This window comes from Dasypus novemcinctus, chromosome 24 (assembly GCF_030445035.2).
Source record: "Dasypus novemcinctus isolate mDasNov1 chromosome 24, mDasNov1.1.hap2, whole genome shotgun sequence".
Lineage (NCBI taxonomy): Eukaryota > Metazoa > Chordata > Mammalia > Cingulata > Dasypodidae > Dasypus > Dasypus novemcinctus.
The window spans coordinates 16,633,477-16,653,948 of record NC_080696.1 but is presented as its reverse complement, the minus strand read 5'-3'; the positions used below and the strand labels follow the sequence as shown (position 1 = coordinate 16,653,948).

General features: G+C 42.5%; 1 protein-coding gene across 7 annotated transcripts in view; it reads right to left on the bottom strand.

Annotated features, from left to right (window-relative positions):
• KAT14 (lysine acetyltransferase 14) overlaps positions 1 to 13,285 on the bottom strand; it is a 37,140-nt gene extending 23,855 nt beyond the window's left edge. For 2 of the 7 annotated variants that reach the window (XM_058287607.2, XM_004472387.5), the window contains exons 1-5: positions 13,202 to 13,285; positions 10,464 to 12,387; positions 9,217 to 9,937; positions 7,253 to 7,371; positions 3,409 to 3,530 (exon numbers count right to left, since the gene is read on the bottom strand). In XM_058287607.2, coding sequence (XP_058143590.1) covers positions 3,409 to 3,530; positions 7,253 to 7,371; positions 9,217 to 9,475 — 500 coding nt within the window. In that variant the 5' untranslated portion in view covers positions 9,476 to 9,937; positions 10,464 to 12,387; positions 13,202 to 13,285. Of the gene's footprint in view, positions 1 to 3,408; positions 3,531 to 7,252; positions 7,372 to 9,216; positions 9,938 to 10,463; positions 12,388 to 12,872; positions 13,122 to 13,201 lie in introns of those variants that run through there. The other 5 variants (XM_071211566.1, XM_071211569.1, XM_071211567.1 and 2 more) reach the window with 4 other exon arrangements.
• Positions 13,286 to 20,472: the final 7,187 nt, after the last annotated feature.

Below are 20,472 nucleotides of genomic sequence, written 5' to 3'. Positions count from 1 at the left end.
TAAAGCAGGAATGGGAATCCAACTGTCTATAAGCCAGGCATTTAAAAGATTTGCAAGAAATAGAAACAATAACCATGTTCTTACTGAAATTTTTTTTGGAAAATACATTTTTTCAAAAAATATATTAACATGAGATGGGTTTATTTTTTAAAATGAATTAATAAAGTCTTGAAATTTTCTGTTTTAATTTCTAAAATTTATATAGTGGATTGAATTGTGTCCTGAAAAAAGATAGTTCAAGTCCAAACTCCAGGTTCCTAAGAATGTGACCATGTGTGGAAATAGGGTTTCTGCGGATGAAATCAAGTTAAGATAAAGTCATACCAGATTAGGATGACTGGTATTCTTACAGGAAGAAGAGTTTTAGCAGCCCTAGGAAAGTAATACAGGTTCTGGTACCGGGAAGTGAGGGTTCTACTGAAGCAAATACCTAAAAATGTGGAAGTGGCTTTGAAATTGGGCAAGTGGTAGAGTCTGGAAGAATTCTGAGACACATGATAGGAAAAGCCTTGAAGAGACCACAGGCAGGAATGTGGACATGAACAGCACTGCTGATGAAGAGTCAGAAATAAGTGAGAAGAACCATAGAAAAAGTTCTGTCATCTTAGAGAACACATACATTGTCAGGAACAGAATGTTTCTGGAAACAAGAGCATCTCAGATGGGAATGAGGAACATGTTTTTGGACAATGGAGGAAAGGCAATCCTTGTTATAGATTGGCAGAAAACTTGGCTGAACTGTGTTCTACTGTTGGGTGGGAAGCAGAGTTTATAAGCAATGAACTTGGATATTAGCTGACAATTCCAAGTGAAGTGCTGAAGGAACAGCCTGGTTTCTACTTGCTGCTTAAGAGTAAAATGGGAGAAGTTAGACCCAAATTGAGGAAGGATCTATTAAGCAAAAAGGGATTAGATCTTGATGATTTGGAAAATTCTCAGCCTATCCATATTGCAAAAGATGCCAAAGCATGCTCTAGAGAAGACACCAAGGGTGTGGCTGGACAACTTTTTGTGGGAAAACAGGATTTGAACTACTCTTCATTAATCAAAATTATACCTTCAAGGCCAGGATGGTAAGAACAGATTAAATGATCATCCACATGATGGCAAATAAACTGTAGTAATTAAATTTTCATTTACTTTTTACCTTGTTTCTATACTGGGTAGATAAAGATATTTAGGTTAGTCCCAAATAAACCTTTACACATTTAAACTTTAATAACACATTAAAGAAAAATCTGTAAACATCTGAAAGAAAATGTATTCAAACTTAGAACTTAATTACCCAGTATATTCTTTCCTAGATCTTTGACAAAGGAGAAATGGTTGTCATTGTTAAGAATTTAAAGTAAAACCTATCAATAGAAGAATTTGAATCTTTAGTAGCTATGGAAAAAGCTGAACTTAAATTTAAATGCTCTTTACAGACTGCTGCTTTTGCATGTAATGGTCTTGTTTATGTTCATACAAAGAAAAACTGGACTGTTTGTTCCAAAACACTCCCAGTGTTTCACCTTCAAGCGAGTGGTTTGGGGTGATTTTTCCAATTACTGATGTCGAAAGCAGAGTTCCCAAAGTGAAGGGCAGTGCTAAGATCATTTTAGACAGGAAACTGAGTGATAAGGAATCACAGAGTGATTTTTAATTCTCTCTCACCCCTTCTGGTTAGATCAAAGACAAAGTTTACTGCTTTAATATCTCACTAATACTTGTAGTCTCCCTTTTTAACCAGAAGAAAAAACCTCAGATTGCTATTGATAGTACATAGGCCCTGGCTACAATTTAATAAAACTGTTTTATTTTTAGTGTACTTATTTTCAGTTATATTCTATTTATGGTAAATGATACCAGTTTTCCACTTGGCAGTGTGAAGTTTCTTTTTTTAAAAAAATTGTACTTAAAAAAAAAAGGGGAGGGGATGTTGATTTAAATAGCAAGATTAAGTAAACAGTAATTCAGGTGAAACAAAAATATGGCTAAAACTCACCAGTTTAGTGGTTAAACTACATAAAAGCTGGAAAGCAGTTAATACCTTTCAAAAGAAGTAAAAAAAGCCTTAACTGATGTCTCTCAGAACATGTCTTAGACATGAACAAATGAAACAACTGAACACTTCTGTTAAAATCTGGCAATATCCTTAAAAACAGGCAATTTATATCCAATTTCTTCTAGGAGATAATCCACTAAACAGAGCAGCACTCAAATATCATGAAAACATTCCAAGTTCTAATTTTACCAGTTTTTCCCTTTCTTGTCCCTTATAAATGGGCATATTAAGTTCCATAAATAGTGCTAGATCATTAAACTAAGACAACAGATTTCCTCTCTTTATGAAAAAGAACCAGTTATACTGTCAATTCCTTTCTTAGCATCACTAAATAACTAAAATAACCCCTTTTGGAAAAATGTACTGAATCCATTCTGTTTTTTCCGCAGAGCAAGCCTTCAGAAGGTCGCCCGTCCTTTTGCCTCCCCTCCCTGGGCTCTCAGTACCGGGAGCAAAGCTGTAGCTTCTCCCTCCTTGAGGAAACAGAGGCTGCGGTGAGTTCCGAGGGGGGACGAGCACGAACACCTGCTCTGAGGCGACCAGAAGCTTCCTGGGTCTCCACTGACCCAGTCCTGCGCAGTCATGCCTCCCACACAGGACCTCAGATGGTAACTAACAATCAGAACCGCAAACCAAATCCACCAAGGTAGGACCAAACTCACTAATCCCTGAGAGTTAACAAAAATCTGGTGAGATCCACATGAACTGTCGAAACACACGGTCTCAACGTCGAGGCAACCAGCACCCCCAAATCTGAGGAAGCCAGGAGGAGAGCTCAGCAGCAAAACCAAAGCACCGTTAGAGTAAGAGTAATTAATGACAAACCAGTGCATATTAATGTGCCCACACTTTGCTAAGCACTGTGAATAATACCAAAAGGCATAAAAGTTTCTACCTTCCAGGGTTAATAAGATGCAAATACTAATAATATGAGGCTCTATATAATGAAGACCAATTTAAATGGGTATAATCAATAACTGCTATTCTTTTTCCTCTTCTGACCTCTTATAAATCATTGACTTTGAAAGGATATATTAATCCTTTCTCCTCAAATGAAATAGTAGTTCATACAACTATTATACAGCCCCATATATATATTTTTAAACATTTTAAGAATCTCTTCAAAAACTTCATGCTTTGTAGAAATCAACAGCTCCCTCTGGAAGTAGTTTTCACTTTTGTGTTGATTTTTCATAAGCCATTTCTTATATTTAAAAAAGTAACTTTTCTGGAATGCAAAAATTCTTTGTAATGGTCACAAGTTATTATAGTTCTCTAAAATGACTACATCAGGTTATCTCAAATCTCATATACATCACACCACATCTTCCTTCACATAAAATTTTTAAAAATCACATTACCTATTCCCTAGTAAAAAAGTCCAATGTTTCTCAATAAAAGCACAGATATCTTCTTTCCACCTGAAGTAACCTTGGCGCCCACTTCCTTCCAGAGACAAGTTGTACATTGCCAACATGACAACCTGAAACACAAAGGAAATAAGGACTAGAACAGTGTGATGAGGGATGTTAATCTTTAGGGGGAAGAAGTTTGTTGTTTTATATTCTGAGTAGAGAGAGCAAGGGCATGATAATACCTTGGAATATTCCTAGTACAGCAGTTTACTTTCTATTTTTTATTTCATTATATGACTATCACTAATCTACTAAGTTATGTATGATTGTTTCTTACATGTTACACATGCAGGGCTGATGTGTGGTTGAACAAAGGCTAACAACAGACTACCGCTGTAAGCAGCCACTGTCCTGAGGATCCCTCCCACCCCAAACCCCCTTCCCTGCACAATCCAGCACTAAATAAAGGGTTAAGCAGTGGCCCAGCAGGAGGACTCCAGGGGCCTGCTCCAGTCAGCAGTTTTTGACTGCTTTAATGCTATGCTTCATTAAATATTTTGAAAAATACCCCTGCATATATACACACACACACACACACACACACATATATATACACACACTCTTCTTTCTAAGCTCATGGAGGGCAGAATCCAAAGACTCAGAATTTCAGAGGTGAAAATAATGTTAGAAACCATCTACTCAGTGACGTGGCCATCCTCAGCTGTGGAAAGCTTGCTTAGAATGAAATCGAGGTTAGACAAGGGCAAGGTGCTGAAAGGCCTGTGCCCCACCCACTGAGTGTTCCGAGACATCCCGGCTCAGTCTGAAATCTCCTCATCTAGTTCCACCTTGTTATTTTACACACAAGGAATCCATGGCCCCAAATGGGGAGGGGATCTCCCAAAATAGAAAACAACACATGCGCTTTTTAAATCTTCAATAAAACTGAAAACAGCAAAGAAGAAAGTGAAAGTCATTTGAATTCCCACCATCAAGAAAGACTTTTTGGTAAATGTCCCTTCAGACATTTCTCTTTGCATATATACACATGGATATTTTATGTATGTAATCTCAGGTAAATGGACAAAAACTATACAAGTGGGTCAAAACGTCATTTCCAATGAAACTGCAAAGAGGATGGAGAATTCAAGAAAATATTCCTTAAATAACTCTTCTTTCTATAAGGAGCATCCTGCAGCTGTAGGAGTCTTGTAAACTGCAATCAGTGCCATCAGCATCTGTGTTCCCAGCATTAAATCACCATTGGTTCCACAGGAAGGCCTGTGACAACCTCACTCCAAAGTAATTCTGAGGCTTCTATGAACCAAATTTCTACTTCCCCACTCTTAAACCTCTATTACTTGCAGACAGTCTACCCCACAATTAATCCCAAGAACAGATTTTTCAAATGTCTTCCACTTATTCCTGCATTAGGTCTATATCAGCCAACAAAAGCCTTTCTTTAAACAGTTTATTGGTAAGAACCAAAGAATGAAACTGCTTCATCTCCCCACTCTCAGATGACTATAGTTCCTCAGAAACGTGTATTTACTATTAATCTCTAGGGTAGGTACAGAGTGTCTATTTTATTTCTATACTTTTCTGTATATTTGAAACATTTACTATGTTTAAAAAGTCAAAGATATTCACCTATATATTTGAAAGTAATTTTTTCTACTCTCAATATTTACTGGGCAACTTACATACTCAATATTTGAAGGACATGATTTTCCTTCTCTCCTGGAATGTGGAATTCTTCTAGCTTTCTGCTCTACATGGCCACGACCACACTAGCAGACCGAGCCCATGAGAAGCAAGACCAGGTTTCCCCAGGGCCTAGCTCCGAGCTGGCACAGCCCCAGGAGGCACCTGAGGAAGGTCTGGAAGAACACCTAGAAAACTGGTGAGCACAGACCATGGCACCTTTACCTGGAGACAGGAGAATGAGTCTCTGGGACAAGAATGTAAAAACAAGATGAATTTCAACTCCCAGGTCTTCTCCAGACTTTTGTTAGCTTCCCCTACATATCAAACTGTTCTTCATGAGAATCACTAACAGAGACGAGAGGACACAGAAAGGGGCTGTGACAGGAGGGGGCCTTTCAGTCAGGAGACCAGACTTCTTTGCTGATTTCTATTTTGTAATACAAACAAAATACTATTTGTATTACAAGTATTTCTACTTATTACTGTGGTAAATCAACAAATACAAAGTTTAAGATTTAAAAAGACAGATAACCCACATTCCACTGGGCTAAGTATTTGGAGACATCAATGGAGCCTATTCAAAACCAAGTGATTCTCTTTTTGGGCTTCAGTGAGGGCCTGGCTCATTTTCAGATGCAACGAGAAACACTGGTCAGTAGTTTACTAAGAATCCAGTGTGTGTGATCTCAGCCACCGCAAAAACTTCATCCTACCAGGGCATTATCGACCAAGGTCTTTTGGTAGTGAAAAGAGAATTTTCAAGTGATGGGAGCTGAATTAAATATGCAAATTGAGCCGGTATTATATATTATGAGTAATACCATCAAAAGCCAGCTCATTTTAAAAAAAAGAGCTGAAAATAACAAATTACAATTATTTGCTCTTCTTCCACTTTACAGCTTTTATGAGAAGTTACTTGCAGGCCAAATGCAAATCTGCCTGTGTGTATACACGTCGGCATCATCTACTGCTATTTACTGCTATTGGTCTGCCCCTGCTAGGCACTCTACCCCATGCACAATTTATGAAAAATATCCCCGTCATAATATTCATGACGTGATACCCTCAACACGAACTTCCCTTCATTTTCTACCTATATACTTTCAGACAAGCAAAAAAGACTTCCTGACTTCACTGCTAACAGACTCTACCAGGAAATGTCTTAATAAAGCACTGATAATTGTGTCAACAGTCTAAGATTGCTAAAACAACTGTAATTTACAAGCAATATCATAAGGGACTAAAATGGTATCATCCAAAATCTCTTTCTCAGTAACCTGGTTATTTCCTTCAAAAGTGCTCTGGGAAATTATCTTATTTCTCTGTTTAGTGTCTAGAATAAATATCTAGAATGTCACAGGCCTAGGGGCAGGGGCCTTTGCTGTCTTGCTCAGCTCAGCGGTCTCCAGACCTAGAATGGTGCCTGGTTCAGTATAGTACTCAGTATATGTTTAATGAATGAACATAAAAACCAAGCAAGTTATGTGTAATTCACTTGTTTCTTGAACTTAAAGACTATATACACACTGGTGCCTTGTTAGTATACATATAAATACAAAAACAAAACAAAAATATTAATACAACTGGAAAGCAGTAAAAAGCTATTGTTCAGGCCACAGTTGGCTTGAATTAGAGTGCTGGTTTTGGAGGTTAAAAGGAGATGTAAGTATTAATCAAACAAAAAATATTCGAACTTCTCTACAAAAAATATTCAAACTGAGCTTATATGTAGAAAAGCTAGGCTATGTTGATTTTTGCAATCAGTTACGTTACTTTTTCCAAATCCATTTCCAATGTGGTCATCTTTAGATTTTAAAAATGGTTTTACTGTTCTAAAAATGGCTGCCAGAAAAATGTGAATCTCATTTGCAATTAAAATCAGAGCTTGGTATTACATATAAATGAAATCTTGTGAGATTTTCAAGAATCTCAAATCTAGTTCACTATATTAGCAACAAGTGTTTTTACCAAGAACTCCTTTAGCCACATATTCAATGTATAAATTTCCTTGTGAGATAAAAATTGCCTTTCAAAGCAACAATTCAAAAATTCATATATAAACTTATCGTTCTCTAGATATTTATTTAAACAAATTCGTTTGGGGACCAACCACACGAATTCTTGAAAAGAGCTTTTTACTCACTTGCTGCCATGTCAGCTTCAGCCTTTCAAACTGCTCCTTGCCATCTTCTGAGCAATCGAAACAAGTAAACCTAAAAAAGTTATCACCCTTAAGGTAACTGAGCTGTTCTCTCAGTTGACCTACAGAAAAAAACAAAAAGCCACATCACAGGTTTATCTAGAGCAGAAGATCCCAAAGGATTAATCAATTTATCAACCAGACTTCCCAAGTGTCCCATGCTGTGGTTTTCCTCTATTCAGGCAACCCATGATAGGGGGTGAGGGTGGGGAAGAGAATAGGAAGAGTTTTATTTTAATACCAAGCATGTATCCACAAAGATCTGTGGTTCCTTAACTTTTGAGGAAGGAGCAGCTCTAACTGGACTTGCCAATGGTTATAGTCCTGGCTCCTCTAGCTCAGTCTCCTCACACCGTCAATCAGAAAGTATCTGAGCTCCCGCTACATGCCAGGCACCGGGCTAGGAACTGAGAATGTACAAGACACAACTGCTCTCACCAGGTCACAAACTGTTACGGCCTCTTATGAGAAAATTGGTGATCACGACAGCACCATGGTTCTCCCTCCTCACCAAGCACCAGGATTTCTCAGGCAGTTGGTGTCTTTCCCTTTTTCCAATATGCCTGGGCCCGCCCCAGGAGAAGTGAATCAATCTCTGGGCGCCTGGCCTGGGCCACTGTATTTTTGAAAGTTCCCCAGGTAATGCTGCTGCTCAGCAGACTGAATATACAGTGGCATGTGCTGTGTGCCACAGGGTAATGTGAGGGCACATAAAAGGGCACCTAGCCCTTAGTAGGAACATAGCTGTTCAGAGGGACCTGAAGGATGCCAAGAACTGGCCAGGTGAACAGGGGATGGAAGCAAAGAGGAGTGGAGGCTAAGGAGATGCATATTCCAGGGAGGAAATAAAAATGTGCAAAGTCGGAGAGAAGAAACTTGCCTGTGGAGAATCAGCCTGAATGCAAAGTTCAGTTTATGTTGGAGGTGGGAAGGGTACAAAGGAGAGAGTCTAAGGAATTTAGCAGGGGCCTGATACAGGCTTTGTAAATTACAGTAAGGCAGTTTAAAATTTATCCTGTGAGGGAAAGGGAAAAGCACTCAACTGTTCAGGCAGAACCTTAAATTAATAAGCAGAGAGACTGCTCAGAGTAAATTCTAGGTTTGTTTCCCATGAAAATGTTCCTATTAAGTTGTTGACAGAAAGAGGTGAGTTCATTTTAACAAAAACATTTCCACATACCAGAAAATGACTCACCTCACAATAAAATATATATAAAATTTTCTGACCTAGTTACAAATTCTATGCACAAATAATTCCTCCAATACATCTATCTCTACTAGTCAGTCTCTGCCTATAAGCAAAATCCTGTTTTGGTCAGAATCAGATGACGGCTGGCAAAGTATGCTCCTCGAGAGCTAGGGAGCTGCAAACCTCAAGCGTGCAGCCGTTAATGTGCAGTGTGTGTGCCTGATCAAGAAGGCCAGCAAGACGTGGAAAACAAGACCGGACCTAGAAAAAGGGTACAATACACCTACAACCTGCTAATTCTGACCTCACTTCAGCATATAAGAGCAGTGGTTTTCCATATCAATTATATATTTACAGTAATTTTTATGAACTTGAACTTTTAATTCTACAATGGGGCTAGAATCTGGCCCCAAATCCTTAATAACATGATCCTGTTAAAAAATGTGGCTAATTCTTTAGTAACAAAGGAGTCCCAGTTTTCTAATTTTTTATTGGGCCACCACCAAGAACGTTAATTTAACAAAATGCTAGAGGTTAAGTTATTTTTTATTCAAACAAATGTGTCTACGTTTTATATAAGTTTGTAGCTGCTCAACTAAACTGATCATAATCCTTATCCTTTTATTTAGGTCTATTTTCCATTCGTGTTTCTTCATAGGGTGGGAAAACAAAATTTACAAAGAAATTGACATGGCAAAGGAATCTAGAAGTTCCTTACTGGCCGGTATCCATTTCTGGCATTTGTCACAGAAGTAGGACAGCTGTTCCTCCATCCACGACACGTCCCCTTCATCACTGTTGAGGGAATCCCCGCTGTGATCGTGAGACAAGTCCACGGAGGCCTGGTCCTCCGACTCGACAATCAGCAGGGTCTCCCCCTCCACTTCACCCTCCTCCAGCCCTTCTGAGGTAGAGGTTCTTGTGGCTTCATCATCGTGCCGACTTATCAAACTACTCAGGTGTATGTTACTCTCCATCCCTCCACAAGGGTTCAGAAGTCCTTCCTGGTAACAGTCCCAAACTCTGGACACCAGACTTCAAGGGACTTCAACTCTTGATCTCACAAACTGAACTCTTTGGAACAGCACCAACCCAAACTTCTTTATTCAGACATGCGGGACTTTTAAAGCAGTAATTTAGAAGATCTGCTCCATTGTCCTTATTTGATCAAATGTAAAAGGACAGTGACAAAAGAAAGGCTGATGATTCCACTAAGCTACTCATCAACAATACACACACGCACATTCTCAATAACGTTTGTCCCCTCAATATTTAACATTCATTACAAGTCATGTTTTTTGAGATCCTTTTGTCAATATCATCTTCTTTCTTTCTGCTTCAAGTTGCTCTGTCAAAATAATTTGTTCTCCCAAAAGACGGATGTTTTCTTTTTTCCGAGTTTGCCTCTCAATGTCTCTGATCACTCCATCACGAAGTCTCTAAAAACATAAGAAACAGATTTCAGTCACACCCAGAACAGGTGGTTCCCATCCTTGTGCCTCTAGAATCCAAATAACAGTGTTACCAAAATACACTTAAAACATTCAGATTCCAAATACTAAGAACCCAAATACTATTTTAACTTTCTGTACAGATGTAAAATGTAATAAAGAAACCACCATATTTTAAGGAATTCTTGAACATTTAGTACAAAAAAGTTAGAGATAATTAAAAAACTAGCACAATGTTGAATTTTAAAAGACGTCTAATTGATACATGATGCTTTAACATTTGAAGAGAGTTAATGCAGTAACTGTGAACTACTTTCATGTTAGCAATTATCCTAGCTGAATAGTAAACAAGAGAAAGAGAAAAGAGCAAATTACTAAAATCTAAGCAAATTATAAGGATACAAGAAAGTAAAGAACGTGGCTTCTTCTAATATACGGAGATAAAAAGTAAAAATTTATACAAGTTACTAATCAATTACATAACAGGGAGAAAAGGAAAAAAGATTGCTCTTACCAGAGGAAAAAATAAACACCCATTAATGGTAGTTACTTTGATAAGCACTAAAAAAACAAGCAGAAAATCCCAGAATGTAGTCCTGGTACCTAAGTTGAAAGTTTTGAAACAGTAATTCAGTCATTACTAATGACTAACATTTTATAGTTTATAGGTCATAAAACAATCTAATACATTTTTAACAGTAACTGTAAGAGGTAGAATTACTGGGGTTGGGGCTGGGGGCATGGGTATTTTTAAAAATTATTATATATTTTTTAAAAAGATATATATTTATTTCTTACTCGTGTGGGGGCCCACACTCCGCATGGGCCAGCTCGCCACGCAGGCCAGCTTGCCTTCACCAGGAGGCCCTGGGCATCGAACCCTGGACCTCCTATATGGTAAACAGGAGCCCAACTGCTTGAGCCACATCCATTTCCCTAACATTTTTAAAACTCAACTCAACTAGCACTTACTGGCCTACTTTAATAATATGGGAAAGTTGAGATATTTAAGGGTCCCAGGACTGATAATGCAACTGAAAACCAACTTTCCTGAACCCTATGTCCTTGAAAGATTTCCTCTAATGGAGACAAGAAATGGAGTGGCTTATTCCTGCCCCTTACCCCACATTTCTTCCTGTCCAGTGCTCCTAATACCATGGCAAATTTACACACCGAACCCACTCCCTAGATCCACTGGAATTGTTCTTTCTACACCTTCCCTTCTCAGTCTTTGGCACTCGTCCTCTTGCTTTCCCTCCCATCACCTGCTACCTTCCTCCAAGTCTCAATGTCTGCGCCAAGTGTCTCCTGCATCCTTCCCTTCACCTCCACCCCCGCATCACCTCCCTTAACAACCAACCAAGACCTCTTCACTATTACAACCCCAACATCATGAACATCATGTGTAGTACTGTTTGTTTTGCTGGGTTACTGTGAGAATAAGAGATGATGGATCTAAAGTGTATAGTACAGTGCCTGGCATGTGGCAGAAAGATCAAGAAATAATGGGAAAAAATTAGTCATTATTGTATTTCTTTGCTTCCTTGAACCTTCTGACACAGTCACCCTGCCAATCATACATCTTACTCTTTTCTGCCTTTTAGAAAGCATGCCCATAATGAATGACTGGATATAAAATAAATACAGGTTATCATGGTCAATCTTATTTTCATCTTTAACTTCCAAATATCTCAAAGGAGGGATTCTAAATCTTTCTGTTCTTTCACTAACACAGTAATTTTCAATCCTGGCTCCATGTTAGAATGACCTAGCTCATTTTTAAAGGATAAGGCCAGGTTCCCATCTCCAAGATATTCTTACTTAATAGGTCTGGAGTAAAGCCCAAGCCTTAGATACATTGTAAAAACTCCCCAGGTACATCCCATGAGCAAACAAGGTTCAGAACTAAACTCTAGCCCATCTGTATGCCATACAGTTTGAAAATCACTGGCATCACGGATCTCAGAACTACACCTGACATACCTCTGGATCACCATCTTTTCCTTTTCCTTTTTAGAGGAAGAAGTCTACTTCTTCTATTTTAAGGGCTGTCCCCTCAATCTGTACTTTAATCCCATTTCTTCTATTTCCTCCATGCCCTTTCATCATAATCATCTCATCCCCCTCCTCAAAATTCTTGTACCCACAGCTTCCCCTCCTGATTTCTACAGATTGTGACACTGAGGACAAAGACCTTATCTGCTTCATTTCTGTATATCTAGCACATAGCACAGTCAAATGCCTTGAGAAAGCCATTCTAAAGACTTTTACTCTTGATTCATCCATTTCATTACTTCCATCCTTAGGAAACTAGGTTCAACTCCAATACCGGCCAAGATGTTCTCTCAAAGTTCACCAAAGATCCAGTTGCCCTGTTATGAACTATGTATAGATTCTGGAGTGGCTCTGTTCCTGTATCTTTGTAGTCCTAAAGTGGCCTGCAAGGCACAAAGCGGTCATTCATTAAATGTCTGCCATCTTGAACAAGAAAGGAAATATGAAATCAGAGAGATGGTCAGTACTGATTAGTAAGTCCAGGCTAGTTCCAGACACAGAAGTGCCAAAAAGAATGTTCAAAGGCTGGCATTGCTATTGTTTCTAGAATCTACAGCTTCCATAGCCAATCGTTCCTTTAAAAAAAGAAATTACAAATATCTCACGAAATCTCCTCCGCTAAAGAGAGGCGAGAGCGAGGGGGAGAGGATCCTTTATCACGGGATATAATCATTAGTCCTGAAAACACATTGGTCATTAGCTTTAACCTGGGGTTGGGAAGAGACCGGTAACTGGGTGAGTGCACCTCCAGGGAACACCTCCCCCGACCCAAGTGAGAAGCTGCAAACTTCCGCATCTCGGCAGGGTGGCTGGAATTTTAAATCAGAACCGCTGCCCCCCCCCTCCCCCACCCCCCGCCCGCAAGAACCTGCTTTCGCCGGGAGTGAGACAACTTTTGCCCGGAGGGCCGCGACTCCCGGGCGCCAGGGCCAGGGAGGGGACGGGAGGTCGCGCCGGGCCTCCCGGAGGCACCCGGGCCGCGACGGGCCCTGCAGCGCCCAGAGCGGAGGGGGGCGGCCGGGCCGCAGTCGCGAACGAGCGGGGACGCTGGGCGGCGTCGCGGGAGGCGAGGAGAGGCCGAGGAGGGCAGACTCGAGGAGGCGCAGGGGAACCACGCGGAGACCTGAGGGCCCGAGGCCTCGGCCGCCGCTGCCGCCGCCGCGCGGGCCCCGGAAGGCACGGTCACGTGACACTGACCTGCCGGTCCTGCTGCTGCTTCAGATGCACGCCGGCCACAGTGGCCGCCGTCAGCAGCACCGACAGGCCCAGCACCACCTTTGAGGTCCTCGACATCCCGGCGCCGGCCGGCCTGCTCCCGCCGGCCCCAGGCCCGAGGCAGGGCAGTCACCGAGCGCGCGACGCCCGCAGTCCGGCCCAGGCTCGACCCCTCGAGCGCAGAGCCCTCGCGGTTGGTGTGTCGGCCGCCGCCGCCGCCAGGCATAAGCAATCGAGAGCCGAGCAGCGACGGCGCCCGGCCGGCGGGGAAGCGCGGCTGCCCAGGGCGCCGCTGAGTGGCGGAGCGGCCCCGGCTCCGGAGGGGTCCCCTTTCTACTCTGCGGGGGTGCGGGGGAGGCCAGAACACCCCACTCTAACTCGCCTCGCGGGTGAAGCTCTCCCAATTTAACTTCTAAAGAGCCCGCCCCAGCGCTGGCCCCAGCACCTTGCCAGGAGGCTTTTCTTTTTAAGAAAAATCGGAGCCTGACCCCCGACCCCGCAGCGGCCAGGTGAAGGCAGGTGACCGTGTCTCCAGCGTTTAACTCCACGAGCTGTTAACTCCTGGACAACTCCCACCCCACGTCTCTGAAGCTGTCAAACGCGGCGATCTCCGGGTAGCTCCTCAGTTCCCAGCACCCCCCCAGCCCCACGAGAACATTAAGGGGCTGCATTCAAAGGGGGAGTGGAATTGAGCCTGGGTCAGCCAGGCGCTCAGACGGGACACGGACGGCAAAGGGGTCAGCAAGTGGGAACCTTGCCTCTGCACTCCCCAGGAAGCCTACGCCCTTCCGGGTGCGGGTGTTAGAGAAAAAAAAAGCCTTCTGGCCAAGGAGCGTGCTAACTGGGCAGGGGCACTTCTCCAGTTATGAATATATGAAAACTTATGAGTATATGAAAAATCAGGAAATATAGTCTACTCCTCCTTGCCCATGTGATCCTTAGAAATCACTTTTACACCCTGGAGCCTCAGCTTCCCTTCAGTAAGACAGGGTTCCTGAAGCCCAGGTTACTAGGCTAATAAGGGTGGAATGAAGAAATGTGTTGAAAACTCTGTAGGATGTTATTTTCACTTTTCCCTAAGATAGAATGAGATATGGCCTCCCAGAAACGTTAAAGTACCTGAAAGAGCAGCCAATTTATCATTTAATAATTACTGCCCACTAGAATTCACAGAGAACAAGCTTTTTCCCATGAAAACAATCATGGGTGGTATCCATTAGGCTAGGTCCTGGTTAGCCTCACCCAGGGGTTTTTCAACATTTATCCCTATTTTTGAGGCTTCACTATTCCAGTCTCCCTTATGCAAGCATAAATGGTACAAAGTGAATATCTTTCTTAAGAAATGTAATAAAATAAAAATATGTCATTTTCTCAGCTGGAGGAGGATGTAGCACTAAATTGAAAAAGGGGGTTCCTGCCCTAGACTCTGGAGTGAGAAGCAATTTAATTCAGGGTGTATCTGCATATTTCTCCAAAGGAAAAAAACAACAACTGCTAGACTGCTTTTTACTTGTAATGCACATCAGATTTTATTTTTTTGCTGTTTAAGTCAGTGAGCCTTGAACAAAGCTACATGTTCTTAGAATGGTTGTTAGGGAGTTAGATGGCCTTTACCCCACTTTATGGCTAATTTTCAACTTTTCCTGAGATGTATTTTTATTCTACTTTCTTTAAAAATCCTTTAAGTGTTAAGCTTCAAATAAAAATGGATTATCTCATCAAGTATTTATACACCTAAGCAAAATGTCACATCACTTACTGGATTGTGAGAGAGTGACAGTACCATCAAACACTGAAAAGGATCTATTTTTTTTCCATTAAAATAATTTTCATCTAGCCTAAGTACAGTTTTAAGCAAATACAGTGTGTTTAAATAAAATTTTCCTGGGACGACTTGAAGAATTTCTTACTAATTAATAGAAACAGCGGATTCAAGGTAGCCCCACATTCCTCAAGGAACTCGATGAGTGGGAGAGAGACTGGTAAATTAAGTAATCACAATTAAAAAGACAACAGAAGGAAGCAGACTTGGCCCAGTGGTTAGGGCGTCCGTCTACCACATGGGAGGTCCGCAGTTCAAACCCCAGGCTTCCTTGACCCGTTTGGAGAGCCACCCAGCACGAAAGAAAGTGCAGCCTGCCCAGGAATGGCGCCACCCACACAGAGAAAAGACACAACAAGATGACACAGCAAAAGGAAACACAGATTCCTGTGCCGCTGACAACAACAGAAGCAGACAAAGAAGACATAGCAAATAGACACAGAGAACAGACAACCGGGGTGGGGGTGAAGGGGAGAGAAATAAATAAATAGATCTTTAAAAAAAAAAAAAGACAACAGAGACAGTTGACAAGTAGCAATTAACTGTTACCCAAATTTAGTGTGGAGTCTACTGCTCCAGACTCGGTGTCACCCAAGGAGAAGATTCTCCTGAAATAATCACAATATAAATAAAGTAAGTACCAGCAGAACTCCTAATTCAAGTGGAAAAAACATTGAGGCCTACTTATCCACCAGGAAGGTAAAAACTCACTTTATAATGCTAACAAAAACGTAGTGATCACATTCAGGTGCCAGGCATATTTTTAAGTTGTTTATATGCATCACATCATTTAATCTTCACAGTGATGCTATGAAGTAGGTGCTGTCATTCCCATTTTATAGATAAGGAAACTGAGGCTCGGCAAGGTACAACCAGAAAATTATAGAGCTGGGCGACTAAATTAGTTTCACTCTTGTTTTCAAAAGATATAAAAGATCAAATTCACCTGGGTTAAGTGCTTAAAATAGGGAACCTATTACTTTAGTCAGTCAATACAAGAGACTGCATCCCTAGTATCATGCAATTTTTGGCTACTTAAAAAACAGGAGAGAGACATCACTAGACACAAAGACAAAAGAGGGGAGAGTGGGAGAAATAGAACAGGAAAACCAACAGAAACGTCCAGTAGGTTCTGAAGTCATGGCATATGCTTCCCAGGGTTGCTGCCTTGAAAATGGACTTCAGAGAGACATGCCCTATTTGTCAGGACCCTGTGAAATTCTGTTTTCAGGTCTTCAATATCTCCTCTTGAACAGGAGCGCCACAGTGGCCCTCCTGTGAGATATTGTTCTCAGAATTTGGCTGCTGAGCCAAGCTCTGTAGCAAGAAAATGGTGGGAAGCCAGACTTCTGACTCCACTCAGCAGCTCACTTGCCGCTTGATTTAGGGACAATCCATTGTCTTTCTGCATCTTCCGCCTCTTTCCTGTGCTGGCTGAGCCGATGAAGAATCTGATTATAGCAAAGTCAGGTATGTAGCAATAATTGATCTTGTAGCACTCCAGCCAGTGGGGTTCTCCAGTGAGCCATAAGGCATGGACTCCTTCACCCTGAGGGAGGGGAGTGGGGATGGCAGGGAGAGGGGGCCTGTCACTACTGGTGCTGGCCATGGCCCTGAATCCCTGTGTTCACATATTTTGGAAACGTCTGTCCGTTTGCAGCTGGGTGGGCCTTGGTGACCTCCAAGCCAGCGGCAGGAGGATCTCACTAATGACGCCTTCTGTGAGCTTTGTGACAGTCTGAAGTTCTTTTATGAATCCCAAAAAGAAAAAGATTGTGTTCTTAAACGAATCTATAGCTGTGGGGGTGGTACCCTTTCATAGCATTAGATTCACTGTAGATCACTTGATCAGATTACTTTTGATTGGACCATATCAGTGAAGTGTGACTCAGGTCGAGTCTCCGCCCTCTTGCTGGGTCTGATATAAACAGAGACACAGAGATACACACGCAGAGAAAGGCAGCTGCCATTTTTGAACCTGCCATGTGAGGGAAGACTCCAGGTCTGCCTACAGCTGCAGAAAGGCAGAACTTTCCCAAGAGACTGATAGAGAAGACCTGGAAAAAGACAAGCCCTGTACCTGGTTGCCCACAGCTGAGCTCCAGGAGATGGTGGATTCTGGAGGGGAAAGCAGGGACCTGGGCAGAGATCAGCTGCCATATTCACCACGTGGCAGGACACCAGGACCACCAGTAGCTGACTTGGCGAGAAAGCATCTCTGATGGTGCCTTGATTTGGACATTTCCTGGCCTGACCTCAGAACTGTAAGCTTTTACCCTAAATAAAATCCCCATGAGAAAAGCCAACCCATTTCTGGTACTGTGCATCGGCAGCCCTTTGGCAAACTTCATCATGAAGTTTTCTTTATGAAGAAAAGCTTCGGGAAATGGACTTTGGCCCAGTGGTTAGGGCGTCCGTCTACCACATGGGAGGTCCGCGGTTCAAGCCCCGGGTCTCCTTGACCCGTGTGGAGCTGGCCTAAGCGCAGTGCTGATGCGCGCAAGGAGTGCCCTGCCACCCAGGGGTGTCCCCGGCGTAGGGGAGCCCCACACGCAAGGAGTGCGCCCATAAGGAGAGCCGCCCAGCGCGAAGGAGGGAGCAGCCTGCCGAGGAATGGCGCCGCCCACACTTCCCGTGCCGCTGACGACAACAGAAGCGGACAAAGAAACAAGACGCAGCAAAAAGACACAGAAGACAGACAACCGGGGGAGGGGAGGGGAATTAAATAAATAAAAATAAATCTTTAAAAAAAAAAAAAAAAGAAAAGAAAAGCTTCATCTTATTTGGAAATACTTGGTGAGACTAAGCCCTTTTGTGTTCAAAATTCATTCCCATTATCAGAGTTTAACAATGTCAACATCGCCATTGTTAGTGAAAGAAAAGGTCTGTTAGATCTTCTACATATAATTTCAACTGCTATAAAATTTTAAATTGTTGTTAAAAAGAATGAATTTAACTGACAATACCTTGTGTTGGCAAAGATATGGACCAGCTGGCACTCTCGGTACTCCTGGTGGGAGTGTCAACTGGGACCACTTCGGCGGTGTCTGCTAGAGCTGAATGTGTGCGTACCCCAAGACCAGCCGCTTTGCCCCAGATACGTGCCAAGCAGAGCTGCACGCGAGTGTGCGCCAAAAGATGTGTATGCAAGTGTGCAGAGCCACAAGATCCCAAAGGGCAAAACCAGGGAGCCACCTGTGTGGGCTTCCGAGGGCTGCCGTAACAAAGTACCACAAACTGGGAGGCTCAAATAACTGAAACGTAGCCCAAAATCCAGTTTCGGCAGGGCCACGCTCCCTCCAAAGGCTCTAGGGAAGAACCCTCCCTTGCCTCTCCCAGCTTCTGCTGAGTTCCAGCAACCCTTGACAGTCCGTGTTTTACAGCTGCTTCTCTCCAATCTCTGCCTCCACTGGCACACGGAAGTCTCCTCTCTGTGTCCAAACCTCCCTCCTCTTCTAAGGACACCAGTCATTGGGTTAGGGTCCCTGATCCAGTATGACCTCATCCTAGCTTGATTACATCTACACAGGCCAGGTTTCCAAATAAGATCACACTCACAGGACCCAGGGGTTTTGAGTGGACAGGGTTCAACCCATAACACCCCCAAGTATCTATGAGTAGGGGAATGGACAGATAAACTGTGGAGTTTTCATATGGTTAGATACTATTGTACAGTCTTGAGAATGAATGAACTGTTGCTCCATGAAGCAGTATGTGAATTAATCTCACAATGTTGGGAGAAAGAAACAAGGCACTTCTTCTAGAAGACTACATGTACATAAATTCCACTTACAGAGGAGGGTGGACTTGGCTCAATGGATAGGGGGCGTCTGCCTACCACATGGAAGGTCCAAGGTTCAAACCCAGGGCCTTCTGACCCGTGTGGAGCTGGCCCATTAGCAGTGCTGATGCGCGCAAGGAGTGCTGTGCCATGCAGGGGTGGCCCCCGCATAGGGGAGCCCCACGTGCAAGGAGCGCATCCCATAAGGAGAGCTGCCCAGCACGAAAGAAAGTTCAGCCTGCCCAGGAGTGGCACTGCACACACAGAGAGCTGACTTGGCAAGATGACGCAACAAAAAAAGAGACACAGATTCCCAGTGCCACTGACAAGAACAGAAGCAGACACAGAAGAACACACAGTGAATGGACATAGAGAACTGACAACTGGGTCGGGGGAGGGGGGAAGGGGGAAGAGGAGAGATATAAATAAAAATAAATCTTTAAAAAAAAAATTCCCCTTACAGAAGTCAGGATGGCAGTTACCTGGGGGGTACAGGGGTCATTTGCTGAGAAAAGGTATGGATGAGGAGTCTAGGGCGCTGGGTTCACTCTGTTTCTCAGCCTGGGTGCCACACTGGAGGCTTGTGAAAACTAATTGAGGGGCACACTTATGTTTCATGTTCATATCTGTATGTGTCATATGTTTCAATACAAAATCTCACTTGAAAAATGAACAGAGAAAAAAGGACTATTTTTTCTTCCCTTCTCATGCCAAGAGAGTTTGTTCCCCATGACGATTATCAAGAATTGAAGATATTCCCATGAAAAATGTCTTGATCAGGAACTGTGTGCAGATAAGTTAAATACCTGATAGAAAAAAGTTAGACACAGAGAAAAAGCTCTAATTTTTCATCTAAAAAGATAAATCACAGGCATGTTTATAAGGAAGTTTTACACAAATTCAATATTTAAGTATTCTCATAGTTATATAGTATTTGTTTTCTTTTTCTGTATAAGTTTATCACATAAAGAAAATATAAATAATTATTTTCCATCAACTCCATTTAGAAATACACAAGGTCCCTCCAGCTGAATCAGGGAGCTATGCAAATAGCATCCCTTTTTATGTTTACCAGCATGGGACAAAGATGAGGAAGCATGGCTGATTTAACACAATTTGCTTTCTAGGCCAGAACTTCTGAACTTGTGTTTCTGCCTCTATTCGGGTGTCTTGGTGACCTAAGATCACATCAGCTACCCACCCTCTCAGTGTTGCCCTGAGTGGCAGCTGCCCTCCTCAAGGGAGGAGACGAGGGATGTTCTAGCCGTAGCTTCCTTTCCATTAATGTCAGTTTTGATGGGAGCTTGAGAAGGGTGCATGGTGACATTGGAATAGGAGGCCCCAGGAGTAACCTTGCTCTAACTCAGGTGTTCTGGGAGCCTGGTGGCCCTTGCTGGGTTGTACTTAAATCTTGAAGCCCCTTAGAAATTCATTGTTTGTAATGGTAATTCTCCTGCGTGAAATCCCTGGGAGGCATAACCACTGCACTTCCGTCAGAGTGAACTTACTTTCTAAGGCAAGCTTGGTGGTTCTTCAGAAAGTAATGGGGAGTAGATGTAGCTTAAGTGGTTGAGCGCCTGCTTCCCATGTACAAGGTCCCGGGTTCAATCCCCAGCCCTGCTACCTAAAAAAACACAAAACAAACAAACA